This window comes from Podarcis cretensis (genome assembly GCF_951804945.1).
Source record: "Podarcis cretensis genome assembly, chromosome: 5".
NCBI classification, from domain to species: domain Eukaryota; kingdom Metazoa; phylum Chordata; class Lepidosauria; order Squamata; family Lacertidae; genus Podarcis; species Podarcis cretensis.
In genome coordinates, this window is record NC_137174.1 from 36113981 (window position 1) to 36133876 (window position 19896).

Sequence of the window (19896 nt, forward strand, 5' to 3'; positions counted from 1 at the left end):
CCAGCAGGAACCCAGTTTATTAAAGCTAATGCAACAGGACAACCTCACTAACCACCAGAAGTGCAGGTTAGAAAAGACTGCCACAAGTCACATTAGAACAAAGCTTATATAGCAGTTTCAAACACAGCACACAAAGAGACATAAAACTTAAAAACATCCTTCTACATGCAGCAAGAAAGGTTATAGGTCATAGTATGTAAAGATGCATGACTCCCCACTGGTATCAATTTCCTTGGGGTGCCCCAAGACATTTGGTCTCAACTATCCCACTTTAACCCCAGCTACCTTGGCAACCAAGCCTTCAGTAGGGGGCATCTTACTTCCCTGTTCCCAAAACATGTCAAGAAGCTTCATAGCTCAAAACACCATAGAAACTTCTGCTTATGCAATGATTCAGAAAATCCCTTGTCATACCATAGGTAAGCACGCCACCCAAAACTATTCCCTTATCCTTCTAAATCAAGCACTCTTGTATTCTTTAGTAATAGTCATTTCTTTAATCAACTAATACACGCTGTTTCGTAGTATATTTTAGATCTGGCAGTGAGAATCCGCCTCTTTCTTTTAGATCTATTAAAATTTTATATTTAATCCTTGGCTTTTCCCTTGCCGGATAAATGTAACTATGTCTCTTTGCCATTCTTTAAAGCAGCTCACCGGAATTGTCTGAAATATTCATCTATACCACTGCCCAGAAAGGAGAGTCTCATCCTATTCCATCTTTCTTTGTCTTGCTTAATCTTACTCTACACAACCTCATAATTGTTCTGGATCAGATTCATTTATAATCCTTATAAAGTCCATTTCTCATATAACTGTGTGATTCCTTTGTGTCTCACTGTTATTCCTCCAGCTCGCCTTGTTGTTATACTTCTGTTACCTCCACTTTTTTCCCCTCCCAGAAATCTTGGGCTCTTTGCAGATCTGGACATCTATGACTTTCAACTTTGTAAGTGGAACTGAGTCCCTCTGGGTATTCCCATCTAAATGGCATCTTCTGTTTCTTTAATGCCTCAACCAAAAATCTGTATTCTTTTATTTTATTTGGGATTTCCTTAGGAATTATAATCCTTTGATCTTCTATGCTTAGATTGTTTTGAAAATGAGTTTGCAATTTTTTATCTCTCATTGCTCTTAAAGAAAATTGCACCAAAGTCCCCTGGGAGTTTCTTAGCTTTCACATATGATGATTGACCAGTAATTATATAAGCTCTGTCTATTGAATTCTCTCTTTTTTTTATCATATAATTTTTATTAATCAACATCAGCAAACAAAACAAAACAAAATACATTAATTTCACATCGTTTTCATAACTTATTTCTCTTTTGGACTTCCCTCAGCTGTTCCGTAAATCATCCATAGTCATAATTTTAATTACACATTTCTCAAATTTATATTGACATTATTTATCTCTTTTTTTCCTATTCCCTTTAGACAATATTTCTTACTTCTTTACAGTGCTTCTTTAAATCCCTTAAGCGTCATCTGTCCTTCACTTAAATATTCCAGATATTCCACAAATTTCCCCCAGTCCTCGATGAACTTTTGGTCTCTTAAGTATCTAATCTTCCCTGTCAATTTATCTAACTCTGCGTAATCTAACAATTTCATTCTCCACTCTTCCACGGTCGGTATTTCTTGCTGTTTCCATTTCTGGGCCAGTAACACTCTTGCGGCTGTGATTGCATATCGAAAAAAATTGCAATCTTTCCTTTTTATCTCATTTCCTACTATTCCCAACAGAAAGACTTCTGGCTTCTTTACAAATGTGTATTTTAAGATCTTCTTTAACTCATTATATATTTTTCCCCAGAAGTCTTTCACTTTCTTACATTCCCACCACATGTGGTAGAAAGTACCCTCTTTATCCCTACACTTCCAACACCTATTGCATGTCTTATACATTTTTGCCAGTTTTACCGGTGTCATATACCATCTGTAGAACATCTTCATCATGTTCTCTTTCAACGTCATACAAGCAGTGAATTTCAGACCCTCCTTCCATAGTTTCTCCCAGTCCTCAAATTGTATATTATGACCCACATCCCTGGCCCAGCTAATCATCACCGACTTGACTTCTTCATCTTCCAAATTCCAATCTAACAACAGCCTATACACTTTAGATAAATTTTTACCATCATTATCTATAACCTCACTTTGAAATTTCGATTCCTTATCCGTAAACCCTCGTTCTTTGCCATCTTTCTTAAACATCTCATTTATTTGGAAGTAGTGCATCCAATCATATACATGTTCTTTTACCTGCTCATACGGTTTTATTTTCCACTTTCCTCCTTCTTTAAATAACAGTTGACCGTACGTTATCCATTTACTTCTCGTATTAATTCTCCTTACACTCATGACTTCTAGAGGTGATAACCAACGTGGTGTTCTAGGTTCTAGTAGGTTTTTATACCTGTCCCATACCTCAATTAAAGGACCCCGGAAGATGTGGTTCTCAAAGCCTTTATGGATTCTCCTTTTCTCATGCCATAAGTAGGCGTGCCATCCGAATCTATTGTCGAACCCCTCTAGGTCCAACAATTCGTTATTCTCTAATTTAATCCACTCTTTCACCCAGCAAAGACATGATGCCTCGTAATACAGTTTCAAATCTGGCAGGGCAAAGCCTCCTCTTTCCTTTATATCTGTTAACAATTTAAATTGGATTCTCGGCTTTTTGCCCTGCCAGATGTATCTTGAGATCGCTCTTTGCCACTCTTTGAAAATCTTACTCCCCTTAATTATAGGGATAGTCTGAAATAAAAATAATATCTTTGGAAGCACATTCATTTTAATTGTAGAGACCCTTCCCCAGAATGACAATTTCAGTTTTCCCCACAACTCTAGGTCCTTTTTTATTTCCTTCCAAACTGGTTCATAGTTATTTTTATATAAATCTATATTTTTGGGAGTTATCCATATACCCAGGTATTTCACCTTTTTAACCACCTCTATTTGTGTTTGTTGTTGCATTACTTCTATTTGATCTTGATCCATATTTTTCACTATCATTTTTGTTTTTTTCTTGTTTAGTTTGAAACCCGCCACACTTCCAAACTGTTCCATTTCCTCCAAAACTTCTTTTACCGTACTTGTTGGTTCTTCAATCATTATTACCAAGTCATCCGCGAACGCTTTGATCTTATATTCGTTCCGACCGATTGTCACACCCTTTATTTCCTTATTTTGCCTAATCGAATTCAAAAGAACTTCTAATACCGTTATAAACAGTAACGGTGAGAGTGGGCAACCCTGTCTTGTTCCTTTTTGTATCTTTATCTCTTCTGTGACTACATTATTTATAATCAGTTTGGCTTTTTGTTCTGTGTAGATTGCTTTTATTCCGTTAAATGTCTATTGAATTCTCCATTATCTCTGGTTGTAGTTGTAAAAAAGATGCCAATTCCTTTGCCAATCTTCTTTTTAAATCTTCCTCCCAAAGCTCCAGTATACCTCTAAATCTCAAAAAAATAAATATATATATATATCTCCAAGACAGCAATCTTGTCCTCTAAGGTTTATTTCTCAGCTTGCAAAGCTGACACCTGACCTTGAACTTCTACTATACACTTCTTCTTCTTTTTTGGTTTCTTGGCTCCCTTCAGAAAGTTTTTAAACTGACCCTTCCAATGGTGTTGTCCTTTTAGCCAAATTTTTAATGTCACTGGTACAATCCTTAATGTTCTTCAATAACTCAGCCAATGCTAAATAATTTTGTTCTACAGATAAATGAATTCACATCAAAATCTCACTGAAATCACCTTCAGCTGGCAGTGACGCTTTTCTGCCACGAGCCTTCACCATCTGTCATATCTCTTTTCCTCCAACAGTTGGTAGTATAACTTCAAAAATATCTTTATTGCTTTCCACACCTGTCTTCTCTTGTCATGACCTTATTTTGCCACAAGATGGTATTTTCTTAAAGTGTATACCTGTTTACATTCCAGTATGCTCTTTTGACATAGTCCCAATCCTCAAACCTTTGGAACTCATCAAAGGATCCCTGGGGGCTCGTTGCACCAAATTCAAGTATTTACCAGTATGTTGTATCCAACAGAGTCCATTGGCTACAACTATAAATGGAAAATAATTGTGGTAGAAACAGCCCTTTATTGAATTATTAATTTATGTCCTTCTATTTCACATTTCTCTATCTACTCCTTTCTTCAGCAAACCAAAGTCCCCCTCACAGAAAAAAAATCTCTTAAATCAGCATACAATCCATTTTAATAGTCAAGTACCTTTTGGTATAATTTTAATCCACAAAGGAAATTAAGGTTGAGATTGTTTTACCAGTTATTCTTGGAGTAAACCTTCCTGCATCATTCACCATCCCCTTATTACTTAAAGTGGCAAGATGTTACTTGGCAAAGTAATTTAAAGCCAGTACACAGATTTGTTTTGCTGCTTGTTGTTTACCATTTTAAATGGGTTGTCCTGGCACGGCTACTCCTGAGGAATCAGAAATGGAGTCCCTACATGGTTCCTTCTACCCATCTTGAATGTCACCCTACGCTGGTACCACTCACAATAGGGAGAGGCTCTCTTTCTGGCTTGGGCTCTTTACGCAGCCCCGGTACCCACTGGGGAGATTGGGGACATGGTGCTGTCACAGCCCCCTTTAAATTCCTCATGGAGTTGCCCTTTAAAAAATGTGCTTAAAAAAGGACAGCAAATTCTAAATCACATAGTCTACAGCAGGCATCCCCAAACTTGGCCATCCAGATGCTTTGGGACTATTAACTCCCATCATCCTTAGCTAACAGGACCAGTGGTCAGGGATGATGGGAATTGTAGTCCCAAAACATCTGGAGGGCCGAGTTTGGGGGTGCCTGGTCTATAGGAAAACACAAACAGTATCTATAACTGCATTTTGTTTTCCCTAAATGTAAACTTGAGTCAAGTAGGATTAAAAGTGTGTTTCATGGGGGCCAGGAGATTGAGTCACTGGGGAAGAATTCATGAAAGCTGGAAGGGAGAATTTCCTCTCGCACTTTGAATTATTGGGCGAAATGCTCTGCTTGGTCTAGCCAAGTGGTTACTCATGTTGTGTAGAATCTACAATTCATCAAATCTTTCTAATTTACAAGGCCTTTGTCCCTCTTGGTCTCATTTAATTTGAATCTAGAAAGGAACAAGAGTGAATTAAAGCGCACGCACACACACACACACACACACACACAGCGATCATATGAATGCCAACCCCAAAGTAAGATCAAGTGGATTAGGGTGGCTTATTACCAGGTAAATGTGTGTAGAATTACACCCACAATCAATCGCTTACAAAATCCACGTAGGCCTCATAGATCAGGTGCTTAACCTACTTATTTCAGAGGTTTAATGTGTAATGGTGTCCAGGGTACTGCATGCCACCATAATTATTCACAAAACATATGCAGCTAAATTCCCTTCAACACTTCTGCAGCATCCAGCTGAAATTCAGACTCTGTTGGAGAGGAGCAGGTAAGCCAAAACCTTCAGTCTGCTTTCGGTGGTGTATGTTTTCCTGTTGCAGCAACTTTTCAAAAACTGTATTTACGCATAGCTCGTGTTTTGAGCAGAGCTCTCTATTAATGCCCCATACAAGTGAATAATAGTTAAACTTGCACTATTACCTAAATTGAACAATAAGAATATGAGATCAAGTTTATATCCTTCTAACCACTCCTTTCTTCGGCAACCCAAATTTATTGCAATTCCTCTACAATATAAATATAAATATAAATATAAATATAAATATAAATATAAATATAAATATAAATATAAATATAAATATAAATATAAATATGACTTAATCTAAAAATAAGTATTTAAGTGGGCTACATTTTTTTTAATAAAACAAGGAGTTGCAATATTCATTTCAGTGCTTTGTACAGTCCTGCCTTATCACTAGGCAAATGCTCAGTGTGTGATGATATTTTTTGGAAACCTTTTCTGTTGCTCTGGATCTGCTCCAATAGTGTATGATGAAACATATATTGTTCTCTGTAGCTGATTACAACCTAGGTCTTCTGCAGTGTCTGTTTGAGACCTGGTTGCTACTGATGAACAGGAACAGGTAAGCAAAAATACTTTCTTCCATGTCGCTTTTAAATTTATATTTTGCTGACATAACTTTTGTCTTGCATTTTATTGGCTTGCAGTCTTAAATTGTACATTTAACAGTGTTCTGCATTACTGTATTGAAGTAAAATCAAGTAAAAAATGAACAGACTTGCATCCCATTGTATATAATAGTAGGTTTTATACACTACCAATGCAAGTTTAAAGTGTATTGTACCATTTTAAGATAAATTGCAGACATGTTAGCCAGGCCCACACAGTTTAATTGATTGAGTCATGGACTGCTGCAGACCCCATTTCCCAGTATCCCAGCAGCAACAGACTCGTCTGTGACAATGGTCCAGGGAACAGGAATTCCCAGCATCTTCAGGAATTCCCAGAACTCTATTTTTATAATAATAATAATAATAATAATAATAATAATAATAATAATAATAATTTATTATTTGTACCCTGCCCATCTGGCTGGGTTTCCCCAGCCACTCTGGGCAGCTTCCATAAAAACCAAAAATACACTAAAATATCACAGATTAAAAACTTCCCTGAACAGGGCTGCCTTGAGATGTCTTCTGAATGTCAGGTAGTTATTTATTGCTTTGACATCTGATGGGAGGGCGTTCCACAGGGCAGGCGCCACTCCCGAGAAGGCCCTCTGCCTGGTTCCCTGTAGCTTTGCTTCTCGCAATGAGGGAACCGCCAGAAGGCCCTCGGCGCTGGACCTCAGCGTCCGGGCAGAACGATGGGGGTGGAGACGCTCCTTCAGGTATACTGGGCCGAGGCCGTTTAGGGCTTTAAAGGTCAACACCAGCACTTTGAATTGTGCTCGGAAACGTACTGGGAGCCAATGTAGGTCTTTGTTAAGTTGTGGGTGAACATATCAGACAACACAGTGATTCTTCAAACAGCTCTTGTTTATTCACAGGCCAGAACAGAACTGAACTGAAGGGTTCAGCCAGCCTGCTTATATAGAGCTCCACTACAACACAACTGTAACACTTTCTGCAACTATCCAATCACTGAACGTCACTTTCAATCCCTTATTTGCATATGTGGACCTGAGTGAAAACTATCTACAGTATCCCCCTGCTGGCCCAGCATGAGAACTTCAGTACATAACAATTTCCCAGCATGCTATTTGGTGTCATTAATTCCTCATCTGATTGATTGTCTGCTTCCATGCCTGGTTATTCAAAGAAAGTCCCAACAAGTTCTGTGGGGCATATTTCCAGTAAATCAACATTATCTTTGGTTCAGGTGTCCAGTTGATATCATACAGCCCAAATTTTCATTTTCTTCATAACCATCTCATTTTCCATCTGAGCTGGTTTTCTGTGACATTGCTTCATTTGCACAATTGCTGATCTCCTTTAGTTTGGGACTCAGCCTTTCAGGTGAGGGGCTAGCCATTTCACTTTAATAGGTTTAAGTTCTGTGAGCCTTTACCATAGTGCTTCCCCCCCCCCAAAAAAAAGGTGTCAGAACTCACCATGAAGTTGTGACAGTAAGTTCTTATCTGAGACGTGCTAGAACCACATTCCAGTGTGCTCCGACCAGAAAAGAGCACTGGTTGTAGTGAGCATTTTGTTTGCATTTCATGGAGTCTTTCTGGAAGTGTAGTTCAGACTGTGTTGCTCCTTCAGCCTCCAGTAAGTTGGGCAACTTTGTTAAAGTAATCCTTCCACCAAACAAAAGCTCAGCAAGAGATTCTCCATGTTCAGTGGGAGATGCCCTATAATTTACAGCCAGGTATGAGCCAGTACCTTAATCATGCTCTGAAGCAACTTGGATCTTGAAGTGATATGAAGAAACTCACATACAGTGGGAAAATTCTTACTCATGAGGCGCAAACTGGGGCCATTACCTGTCCGAACCACCTCAAGAATGCTATGTCCAGCAAAAATGGATAACATTTTCCCAGTGACCAGGAAGCTGCTTCCCTCAGAATCCAGCATACTTACCCTTATTTCAGAGATAGTCATGACTTTTCCTCATGGGGCAGATCTTTTTGCAGTGTTTCCCCACAAAGCATCCATCTCAGTCACTAATATTTTCAGAAGAGAGATACATTATTTCTTCCCTGCACAGCACCGCTGGAACTGTAATCACGCTCCCTGCCCTCAACATGTCTAGAACCATTCTAAAAAACACTTCCCATATTTGCTAAGGAATTTGAAACAACAGATATTGTTTTACACAGGCCAGCGATGTGGCTGTTTTTGGCAGTGGCGTGTTTAATCCAACAGACCATCGAGTCAGAAGAATTCCTAAGGAAACGTCACTTGAATCCCCAAGAATTCATGACTATTGTGAGTTGCTTGTTCAGATGCATTTGAAAAAAAACAGGCTATTGCTAGGACAAAATAATTTGTACATATTTCTTTTAAGTGATTTTAAAGCATTTGCTTTTCACAGAAGCATTTCCAAGCCTGCCTGAGTTACTCCAAAGAGGGCTTGATAGATTGCAATGGATAGATTTAGCTGACTCCAAGGCCAAATGACATATTTTGTTTAATGATTAATAAATAGTGTATTGATTGCTCCTCCTCTGCTTTTGTTCATTACAGCCAGCAGGAGACAAAGGCAGAATCCGGAACTTTTTTCTCTTCTCCTCAGCACTATTGTAACTAAAATCCCCTGTAGCACATCTAGATTTAGAATAGAAGTCTCAATCTGCCGAGCCTTTCTTTATTCTTGCAGAATGAAATCATTCAATACTGGGGATACCCCAGTGAAGAGCATGAGATTTTGACAGAGGATGGCTACTACTTGCAAGCAAATAGAATTCCTAATGGAATGCACAGTTCTGGGAAGACAGGTAATTTTGGAATGTAATTGGTTGGTGTGTTTTTTTAAGGAAGTGTATACTGAAAGGATTCAGCATAGCCTAGAGGTTCTTAAAGTTCCTAATTGTTGCAGAAAATAAGTCACATCCAACTGCATGTGTTTTAATGTTTATTTACCTATATTTTATACATCAGCACAGCAGCTTGTGACATTCTGAATGCTGATAAAAAAATTGTCGGGGATAATTTGAACTAAAATCTGAACTGAACATGAAATAGTTCATTTTGTAAGTGGACAAATGTGAACTGGAATTAGTTCCTTTTTGGTCATGTTCAACTTGATCTAGAATTAGTTCCTTTTCTAACAGCCCTTTGCAAGCTATGGAATCTTTCTTGAAAATCAAAGGAATGACTTGTCTACACAGGCATTACTGTGAGTTCTTGATCTGAGTTTCCTATTTTACTTGCTGCATTATTTTAATGAATTGTTTTGCTGGATATTTTAATGATGGATGCTTATATGTGTATTGGGTTTTTGTATTTTGTAAACTACTTAGAGACCTATCTAGCATTAAGCAGTATATGTATTATTGTATTAAGTGGCTAACAACAACTCCTACTGAGAACAATATTATCTAATGCCCATTTTGTTTCTGTTCCCCTCCCACCAGGTCCTAGGCCAGTTGTTTTACTGGTACATGGTGTTTTGGGTGAAGGTAGGACCTGGATTATAAATCCTCCCAAGAATAGCCTGGGATTTGCTCTAGCAGATGCTGGCTATGATGTTTGGATAATAAATACTAGAGGGAACAGCTGGTCTAGAAGACACAAGACTCTGTCAATTGACCAAGAAGAATTTTGGAATTTCAGGTATAAAGCACAACTTGTAGCTTGGATAGTTGAGATAATTGTAATAATTACTGTCTCTGGAGTATAACTGATACCAAGATATCTTTTTTCCTTCTGTTGTGTCAGAAGTGCTTCAGTCCTGGAAAGACGTCCAAAAAATGAGAAATGGTGGACTATGGTTCTCTTTCTTGTTATTTTTAGAGCCTACATCAACATGACAAAATTCATGACTTTCTCTATATTCATGCAGGCTGAATTTGTGGAGCTCTGAGATATAGATAAGGATAATAGCTAGGACTGTGCATTCACTCTGGATGAATCCTAGATCCTGAACTGAATCGGGCCAATCTGGGATTTGCTGGGAATGTGTAGATGAAACTCTAGATTGCCTGGATCTGGGTTCACCTGGAGCAATACAAAGATGTCAATGGGGCAGCGGTGGGTGGACAACCACACATTTAAATCACTTAACATTCTCTTTAAAGGCACAAACCCTTTTAGGAATGGGAGATCACAGCCCAAATCACCCCGATTCACCTCATTATTTGGGGCAGAGTCCATACACACCTCTAATAGTGTGCACTACTAATGCAACATGAGGCTAAGGGGAAAAACTTCACCTGCATTTTCCCCCTGTAATGTTCTATAGCTTCCATGAAATTGCGGTATATGATATTCCAGCAACAATAAATTTTATCCTGCGGAAAACTCAGCAAGAAGGATTGTATTTTATCGGCTACTCTCAGGGTGGGACACTTGGTAAGTAATATGAAATGAATGGAATCCATTTACTGCCTGAGCCCTTAATTTTAAAACCTTCTTACAATCCAAAATTCACATCACAGATATAGGTCCAATCTAATAATTCAGATTGAAGGAACAACAAGCAGGGACTGAAGTGCTGTTTTTTGGTATTGGTCCTGATGCCTCTGGTTTTGAGGCCTCTGCAAACTGGTTGCAGATAAGCATATAGGAAGATAGAGAGCTGTAGTATCAAGTCAGACCGTTGGTTCCTGTAGCTCAACACTGACTGGCAGCAGCTTTCCTGGGTCTTTCTCAGCCCTACCTTGAGACACCTGGATTGAGCATACATGAATGTGCTCTTCCACTAGGATAAGACCATTCCCCAGTATGAGAGACCCAAAGACTGAGTGTGCATATTGGCTCTGGTTTATCTGGAATAGCTGCTGAATTCTGGAATTCTTTCTCTTTGGCAGGTTTAATTGCCTTTTCACTCAGGCCACAGGTTGCTCAGAAAGTCAAGCTCTTCGTGACTTTGGCTCCTATCTACACATTTGTGGGCACCAGTGGACCTGCCGCACTAATTCTCAATCTTCCTGATGGATTAATGAAAGTAGGTATTTCTCATAGGTTTTTGTAGTGTCTTCATAGGCGCCAAGCCCATGGGACCCTGGGATCCTCACTGCCACCCACTGCCTCTGAGACCACCTCTGCCCACTGTGGTAGTTAGCCACCTCTGCGTGCTGCCTGCCTTGGCCTGCAGCAGTCTGATGGTGCGAAGCAGTCCGACACAGTTGTAGCAGGCACCACGGGGCTCCTGGGAGGCCCATGCACTCTCTCAAAGGCCCCACAGGGCCTGCTGCAGTTGTGACTGGCTCCATTGTCCCAGCCACTGCCTTTCCTCTGGAGTTCAGGTCCAGTCGTGGGTGAAGTGCGGAGCCAACAAGATGTGGCGCATGGAGACTGTGGAAGTGGCCATATTGGGTGGTGTCCAGAGGGGGCTGGGGTGATGCATGGAGACGGGGCAGAGGCATCATTAGTGTAGTGCGTGCCGAAGTTGGGCACCCCCAAGTGTGTTAATGCAGTCTTCTATCATAATCAATTTAGTGATATGGGCAGTTCAACCCTCAAGCTTATACATTGGTGCGGGGCGTGCGTTATGCAATACCTGGTTTAATTAAGAGGATTTAATTTCTAAATGCTTGGAAATTAATTCTAAAGAGAATCACCAAGCTCTCTCTGTGTGTTTAATTTTACAGCTGATATGGGGGAAGAAAGAATTTGTATTTTTAAGTAACAAATTGAAAAGACTGATGGCCAAGTTTTGTAGCTATCCAGTAATGGACGAGATTTGCATCCAATTTATGTTTCTTGGCTCTGGACGCAATCCAAATAACTTAAACGTGGTATGTTGACTCTTTATTTTGCTAAACATATTGGCAAAATACCATACTCCAGTCCCCACAACAGCAATATATTTTATTCTAATATTTAAAGATAAATTAACCATGCTTTGAATTGCATATAGAGTAACTAACATGATGGAGTTCAATAGTACATGCTTCAAGTTATGCATGTATAGCATTGGAGACCTAAATGTGTAATTGAGTGACCATGTCTGTACATGTTTGAGCCAGAATTTTTCTTTTGGATTTTTTGTATGTGGGGGTGGGGTGGGGGGTGGGATGGATGTTTATTGGGCCTGGGAATTTGTTTGATTATATGTTTTTGTAATTTTTACTGTTTTTTGTTTGTATTGTTTTATTGTGTTGTTGTTTTTTTAGGTGCTATTTTGTTCTTAAGGGGAGGGGTCAGGGCTGCCGGGGAGTAGGTCCCAGCCAACAAAATGGCTGGGGCATGTTCCACAGGGGGTGGGATGCACTGGGACAACCGATCTCAGTGATCACGGGTAGGAGGAGGAGTTATGCTAAGACCAGACCATGTCATTACAGAGGAGGCAGGTTTAGTCGTTGTCTGAGGACTATCCCTGCCTCCGGGTCTCGTCCTGATTGGATGGATACTAGAATCAGCAAGGGATACCCACATGACCTGAAGGTGCTGCTGTGCAATGCCAGGTCAATGATTCATAAGACCATTGCCATCCATGACTTGATCATGGACTTGGTTGGATGAAGCAGATGGGCCTGTCCTTGCCGCTGCTTGTCCACCAGGTTTCTCTTACGCACAGCAACCCAGGTCATGTGGGCGGGGAGGGGGGGTTGCAGTGATTTTTAGGAAGTCATTAGTTTGCACCAGGCGTCCTATTGGGAAGACCCAGTTTTCCGAGTGCATGTTCTGGAAGTTGGGCAATAGGGGCAGTACAGGATTCCTTTTGGTGTACCAACCTCCCCGCTGAGGTTCAGATTGTGGTTGATGTTCTCCAGGAGACACCTAGCTTGGTTGTCCTAGGGGATTTTAACATCCATGCCGACACGACCTTACAAGGGGCTGCTCGGGACTTCGTGGAAAGCATGGCCTCCATGGGGCTGTCCCTGAATAAGTCTGGCCCAACCCATAGCCGCGGACATGCCTTGGACCTGGTGTTTACCTCTATGGATGTTGGTGATCTGACACTAAGTAAAAGCGAAACAAAAGAAGTGCCATGGTCAGATCACTTCCTGGTGCAACTGGACTTCTCTGCGACCCATCCCCTCTGCAGGGAGGTGGGACCGATTCGGATGGTCCACCCCCGCCACTTAATGGATCCAAATGGTTTCCAGAGAGTGGTAGGGGATGCTTTATCCCATGTTGATGGCCTTTCAGCCGATTTCCTGGTGGCCCGCTGGAATGTGGAGTTAACCAGGGCTATTGACTGTTTGGCTCCGAAGCGCCCTCTCCAATTGCATAGAGCCCGGGCAGCCCCGTGGTTTTCCACGGATCTGAGGGCAATGAAACAATCGTTGAGACAGCTAGAGCGCCGGTGGTGGATAACTCATTCTGAATCTGAACGGACACAGGTTAGAGCTCAACGTCGAGCCTACCAAGTGGCGATAGCGACAGCGAAGAAGACTTTCTTCGCTGCCTCTATTGCATCTGCAGAAAACAGCAGCAGGAGACTTTTTCAGGTGGTTCACAATTTAGCGGAACCACCTGCGACATCGGGGCCTAGTACGGGCCACATGATCTCCTGCAATGATTTCGCAAAGTTTTTTGCAGATAAAATCACTCAGATTCGGGAAGAAGTAGACTCCACCGTGGGAGCTGGGCCAGGGCGGGAGAGTGCTAGAGTCCTGTCTAGTCAAGTTGTGTGGGATCAATTCCAATCTGTTACCTCCGAGGATGTGGACAGGCTGCTTGGACGAGTGAAGCCAACCACCTGTCTCCTGGATCCTTGCCCATCCTGGCTTATAAAAGCTAGCCGGGAAGGACTGGGCGATGGGCTTTGTGGGGTGGTGAATGCTTCCCTCCATGAGGGAGCCTTCCCAGACCCACTGAAAGAGGCGGTTATTAAACCGCTTCTTAAAAAACCATCTTTAGATGCGGCCACGATGGCCAATTATCGCCCAGTCTCAAATCTTCCATTCTTGGGCAAGGTGATTGAGCGAGTGGTTGCTGAACAACTCCAGGCACGCCTGGAAGAAGCAGATCATTTGGATCCCTTCCAGTCAGGATTCAGGCCTCATCATGGGACTGAAACTGCCTTGGTCACACTGGTTGATGATCTCCGGCGGGCTAGGGACAAAGGTGAGAGCTGTTTCCTAGTTCTGCTGGATAGCTCAGTGGTGTGCAGAGGGCCTTCTCGGTAGCGGTGCCCACCCTGTGGAACACTCTCCCATCAGATGTCAAAGCGATAAACAACTACCTGACATTCAGAAGACATCTGAAGGCAGCCTTGTTCAGGGAAGTTTTTAATATGTGACATTTTAGTGAATTTTTCATCTTTGTTGGAAGCCGCCCAGAGTGGCTGGGGAAACCCAGCCAGATGGGCGGGGTACAAATAATAAATTATTATTATTATTATTATTATTATTATTATTATTATTATTGAATGGAGAAGAATCTTTGTGGAAGAGACCCTGGTATATTACAGAAGGGATAAACTATATGGCTTTTGTTGTTTTCTTTATCTGCTGATATCTCACGGGGTAGAGAACTGGTGGCCCTTCAGATGGTGTCAGATTCCAACTCTCATTCATTTCAGTTTGCCTGTTGAAGGGTCAGGGATGAGGGCAGTTAAGAGCATAAGAAGAACCTGGTGGATCAGGTCAGTGGCCCAGCTAGTCCAGTCCCCTGTTCTCACAGTAGCCAGTCAGATGGCTAACCCTCAAGCAGGACCTGAGCTCAAGAGCAACTTGCGTTCAGAAGCTTTATTGCCTCTGTCCATGGAGGCAGAACATGGTTGCAAGTTGCTCTTGTAGTCTAGAGTCAGGGAATGGTCTGAAGATGAGGACTGTGGGATGCATTCTATGGCAGACCAGCTTTTCTCTGATGGAGAGCTGGAGGGGGAAGAGTCACTCCCCTTGTCCACAGTGTGTTCAGAAGCAGAGAGAGAGACAGAAGCTGAACAGCTTAGGGAGGAGTTACCCAGTTGTGAAATAATGACAAGGGAACCAGAAGGGAGGGGACAGCTACTCAAGACATCAATTGAGAGTGTGGGGGACACCCCCCCATGGACTCGGAGGTCTGAACGTATCAGAGAGCAAAGGAGGCAGAGAGGGGGAGGAGCTGTATATTTGTGCTTGCAACATGATGTTGTAATAAAAGGACTACCAACTGCTCACCAATTATTATCTGTGAAGTTCCCGAAGGGAGGGGAGGACTCTCTGTGCCAGACATCTAGCAGTGTTTGGAGCTGTACAAAGCAGCCACTCCCTATACATCAGAACACAGTGATCTTGCAACTTTAATTGTAACAGATGAAAGATAGGACATAAGTAACAACTTAGGTAACTTGTTATTTATTTGTAATCTTTATAGCCCATCTTTTAATTTCAAGAAATTCACAAGATGGGTCTCAAGAAACAAAAGATAATAATGTATGAACTATTGTCCAGACAGGCGCATTATGTGACCCATAGAGAGCAGCAAAATAACAAGATTGTACAATGGTGATGGGATAAAATCAGATAGCAGCAGCAGACAGGGTAAGGGTTGGCATGGCATTTGATCCGAGGATCATTCCACAAGCCCCATGTTGATAGAATGGATCTGCTGTATTTGGACCGCCCCAAACCTGTTACATGAGAGTCAGCCAGTGTGGTTCAGATTCTTCCTGAGGTGCAAGCTAGGCAAGTAAGGTCTCACTGGGTGACCAGGCTGCAGATTCCTACTGGGCAGATACCCCAACACTAAGCTTGTGGGTGCCATGATCAATCATCACCTCAGGTCCCTTATAGCCCCCCCCATACTGTGTTGATTCTGCCCAGTGACATCGATGCCCTCATACAAACAACATTCTTCACCTAACAAAGGAAGGCCATAATTTCACAGAGGTAAAGCAAGTGCCAATCAGGTTGCGTTATTTAAAATTATTTCCTTGCCCTGTCAACTAGTGACCCAAATTGCTCAGTGAATGCTCTAACCCCAGTGTGGGTGGGTGGGAAGCTTTCATGGCAAATTGGCCTTGAGTAGCATAGGCAGCAGCCTTATATAGGCTTTCCACTCTTCTTTGCAAGGGCTCATGGGACAGTTTTTCCCCATGAGCCCACCACACAAACAAGATACTGGGCAAAGTTTTTCCGCAATCTATGGGCCACAGCGCTGCTGGGCAAAGGTGTCCTGCCCTTATTGACCACGGAATGATGCTTAAAATAGTATATATATATATATTAAAAAAATGCAAATTGGCATGAAACTCACGACCACATCTTTCCTGAGATGTATGTTTTCCTATCCAATATCCCTTTAAATTTGTCAAGGTATTTGGATATTGTATTCCTCTAATGCTTGTGATCTTTTTGCTAGTTCAATTCATCCATTCCTCCCTCTGAATGATAGGAGATGATTCTTAAAAACATTTCCATACTTATTTCCCCCCACAGACCCGAATAGATGCGTATTTTGGAATTATTCCTGATTATGGTTCTGTAAAAAACACGATCCACTTGGCCCAGGTGAGCTTTAATGCATATTTTTCCTTATTTCAAAATTTAGAGGCCAATTGATGTTCAAATGAATGTTTAACGTCTGTGAATATTTAAGGGTTTTCTTTTTTTAATTTTCAGAAGGTGACAGGAAAGTTACAGTAAATGAAAAACAATATAGCAATAAATGGTATATGACAAGCTGCCACTCACAGGAGCTTTGTTGCTCTGAGTTATTGCTGGTGTAGTTGCCCGGTTACATGTGATATATGATATATATGTGTCTACACATGTAGAAATTGGCAATAATAACATGCAAATGAAAGCAAAAGTAAATATCCTTAAATAGGGTCATGCAAAAGAAGAAATAAAGCAAAACTTTTCAATTTCATTGCCTAAAGAGTAGTTCTTAAACTTCAAACATCAAGTGATTTTTTATTCATTATATCTGAAGTGATAGTTGAGTTTTAATTTGCACATTGCAGTTTCTCATTAGCTTACACAGTTTTACTTAGGATAGTGAACATTAAGGATTGATTTTTGAAATGATTGTATATGAGTTCCAATATCATTTACTTATTAATTTGCAAAGTATGCAAAATATTGGTAAAAACAGATTGTATTTGATAAAAGCAGATAAATATGAAAATGTTTCAAGATAAAATAATAATATATTTTTACGAAACCACACACAAATTTATGAAAACAGTCTAGGAATCCATGGTAGACTACCTTGATTGGTTGCACTCTTTAAGTGTACAAAGAAATACACAACAATATAGTTTATTTAAATATCAATTGCTCAAAACTTATAGCAAGATCTTTGTTGACTGTATAATCATTTTATACCATATAATACAATATTATTATTATTATTATTATTATTATTATTATTATTATTATTATTATCATCCTTCCTCTTCTAGGAGCCTAGGATGACTATCTATAGCCATGAAATACAACCAATATAATCACAGCCAATATACAGTAATCACAAGAATAAAAGTTCACATCTATCTATTTAAAGAAAAGTTTTCACAATTTTTGTAGGGATTAGGGACAGGGTTCTTTCTGTATGTTATAAAGATGCCTGCATGAAAAATTTGAAAATTCCGTACTTTCCCCTTTATTTTATAGGTTTTTAAATCAAGAGAACTGAAATATTTTGACTATGGCAGTAAGAACAAAGCTATATACAATACGGTAAAGAGTTAAAGAAAAGTAAAGTTTCAGGAGTAAACCAGGCACAAATTTGGAGACGGTTGGGTGGGTCCTTGTATGCCTCTTTCCAGCACCTTCTGCAGCCAAGCTGGTGCCGAATGCATTGTTCTACTTCCTTTGGACCACATCAGTGCAGCCGAGATGGTGGTCTTATTGTCTGGGCAGCCCAGGTCACTTTGGTGCTGCTAATACAGTGGTTGGACTTCACCCCTGGAAACGCACTCCATTCTCTCCCAAGACAGATGGATACTAACATTGTAAACCTAGATCCCATCCCTCTCCTGGTAAACACTTGATGCTTCCCACTATTCCTTGTGGTTAGAGATCTTCTTTTCTTTTCTTTTACTTTGAAATCATATTATCCTTTTCTTACATCAGAATGTTGCTTATTCCCAAGGAGATGTGTTTAACCTCAGAGCAGCAGAAGCAAACTCAGTTTTATTCCTATAGTCATGGTGGTGCTATGTTTGAAATGCTTTAAAAATATAAAGCTGCACATGTTCAGCATGTGTGTGTTTGTGTATGTATATATATAGCTTCAAAACAGTTATCTTGTTTGTAGAAGCAGCTGTGAAGCCATGCAATGGCAGTAGGAAAGAAATATTCTGAGAACTTCAAAACTGAAGTCATATGGGCAGCTTTCTAAAGCCTGCTCACTGCTACCTGAAAGACAATTAAGTCCAGAGCCTAAGTGTGCCAAGCTGAACTTTAGCAGGCATGCACATTAATCCTGATACACATCCTCAATGTCATTGTACATCCCACAATGTTGGTATATCCTATGCTCAATCCAGTCAAGCAGTTGTCCTACACATAAATCAAGAATGCACAGTAAACAATTAATATGTGACAGATTCATTAATAAAATGGAGAAGGAAATCTGATACTAATTTTCCAGAAACATAGGTTACACATCCCAGAGTTTTGATGATCCTGCATATGAACCATCAGATGGCTAAGAAAACAGGTAAAATCTAAGATTGGCAGATGAAGACCGTTTTAATCATTCTGATATTTTCATCCACAGACCACTCCTCCATTCTATCAAATCGAAGACATGGTTGTGCCAACTGCTGTGTGGTATGGTGGACGTGATATTGTAATAAACAGAAAGGACATCCAGCTGTTGCTTCCTCGAATCTCTAATTTAGTTTTCCATAAGTATATTCCTGAATGGCAGCATGGCGATTTTTTATGGGGTCTGGATCCTCCAAAGAAACTATACACTGATATATTCTATCTTATGCAGAAGTACAAATAAAATGTTATGAAAGTCACTAACTGCTTATATTCCCTGCGATTGTAGACACTGCATTGGGTCTGTATGACTTGTATTTATGGTCAATTTGTTAACTGATTCTTGTTTCTATTACCTATTGCTCGTCATCTAATAAAATCTACCTTTTGGCATTGACACAATTGGTAGTGGAATTCATTGGCCTTGCATTGCAAAAGTATACTTCTCTCTGCAAAGGCCTCATCTTTTAGCCACAGCGTAGATGTTTCTTGTTGTTCCTTGTAGATCAGTGGTTCTTAACCTTTGAGTACAGGTGCTCATAGGCCCTTTTTAGAATCTGATGAAAGCAGTGGAGCCCCTTTGCTGAATTCATTTCTAAGGCACAAGAAGGAAATAAAGGGAGGGAGAATAATTTTTGGTGCCTGGTTCATGGGGCCCATAAAGTTCACGCATGGAAGCCTAGGGGACCATGGCCTAGGGGTCCATGGTCAAGAACCCCTGCTGTGAATCATTGTCCTGACAAGGAGATAATGAGGCTAGGGGTGGGAGATGGCACACAATTTCCTCCAGCAACTCTGAGATTACACCCAAAAACTTATTGTGTACCCTTGGATGCAGTTCATCAGGCCCTGGAGATTTGAATTTATTTAAAGTAGCTATGTTATTGTCCATGGAGAGTCATAAAGAGTTGGACACAACTAAACAACAACAAAGTAGCTAGCTGTTCCCTTACTACCTCTTTACCTATCTTGGGCTGTAGCTCCCTCTTTACATTATTTATTCTGCTATCCCCAGGTGGCCATGCAGGAGTTCTGTGTGGAAGGGGATTGTACAAAAGGCGGGGATGTAGGACCGGTGTGTGTAGGTGAAAATGGGTGCAGAATAGAAGACATAAGTAGCTTCAAAAACAAAACGTTGGGAAGGCCAGGTGTGAGCTTAGAAGTTGCACAGGATGCTAAAAAGAAGCACTAGGAG

The 19896-nt window shown here is 40.7% G+C and overlaps 1 protein-coding gene and 1 pseudogene across 3 annotated transcripts in view; both read left to right on the forward strand.

Annotated features, from left to right (window-relative positions):
* Positions 1–19896, forward strand: part of LOC307217436 (lipase member M-like) — a 63319-nt pseudogene that overhangs the window by 29828 nt on the left and 13595 nt on the right. The gene's annotated exons all lie outside the window — the stretch shown is intronic.
* LOC307216270 (lipase member M-like) lies at positions 4790–19834 on the forward strand. Of its 2 annotated transcripts, XM_079976375.1 has the most exons (11): positions 4794–5467; positions 5996–6062; positions 8265–8373; positions 8765–8882; positions 9522–9720; positions 10349–10458; positions 10917–11053; positions 11700–11846; positions 16422–16493; positions 17601–17666; positions 18712–19834. In XM_079976375.1, exons 1-11 carry the CDS (start codon positions 5398–5400, stop codon positions 18943–18945), a joined length of 1329 nt encoding a protein of 442 aa, XP_079832501.1. In that variant the 5' UTR covers positions 4794–5397; the 3' UTR covers positions 18946–19834. The 2 variants fall into 2 exon arrangements, with proteins under 2 accessions (XP_079832502.1, XP_079832501.1); XM_079976376.1 differs by lacking the exon at positions 11700–11846 and having other exon boundaries at positions 4790–5467.

What these genes read in the sequence shown, in the direction of transcription:
- LOC307216270 (XM_079976375.1), top strand. Translation starts at nt 5,398, where the DNA reads ATGCAGCTAAATTCCCTTCAACACTTCTGCAGCATCCAGCTGAAATTC. An exon ending in CTACTGATGAACAGGAACAG is followed by an intron (nt 6,063 to 8,264) that starts GTAAGCAAAAAT and finishes TGTTTTACACAG; the next exon opens with GCCAGCGATGTGGCTGTTTT. An exon ending in GCACAGTTCTGGGAAGACAG is followed by an intron (nt 8,883 to 9,521) that starts GTAATTTTGGAA and finishes CCCTCCCACCAG; the next exon opens with GTCCTAGGCCAGTTGTTTTA.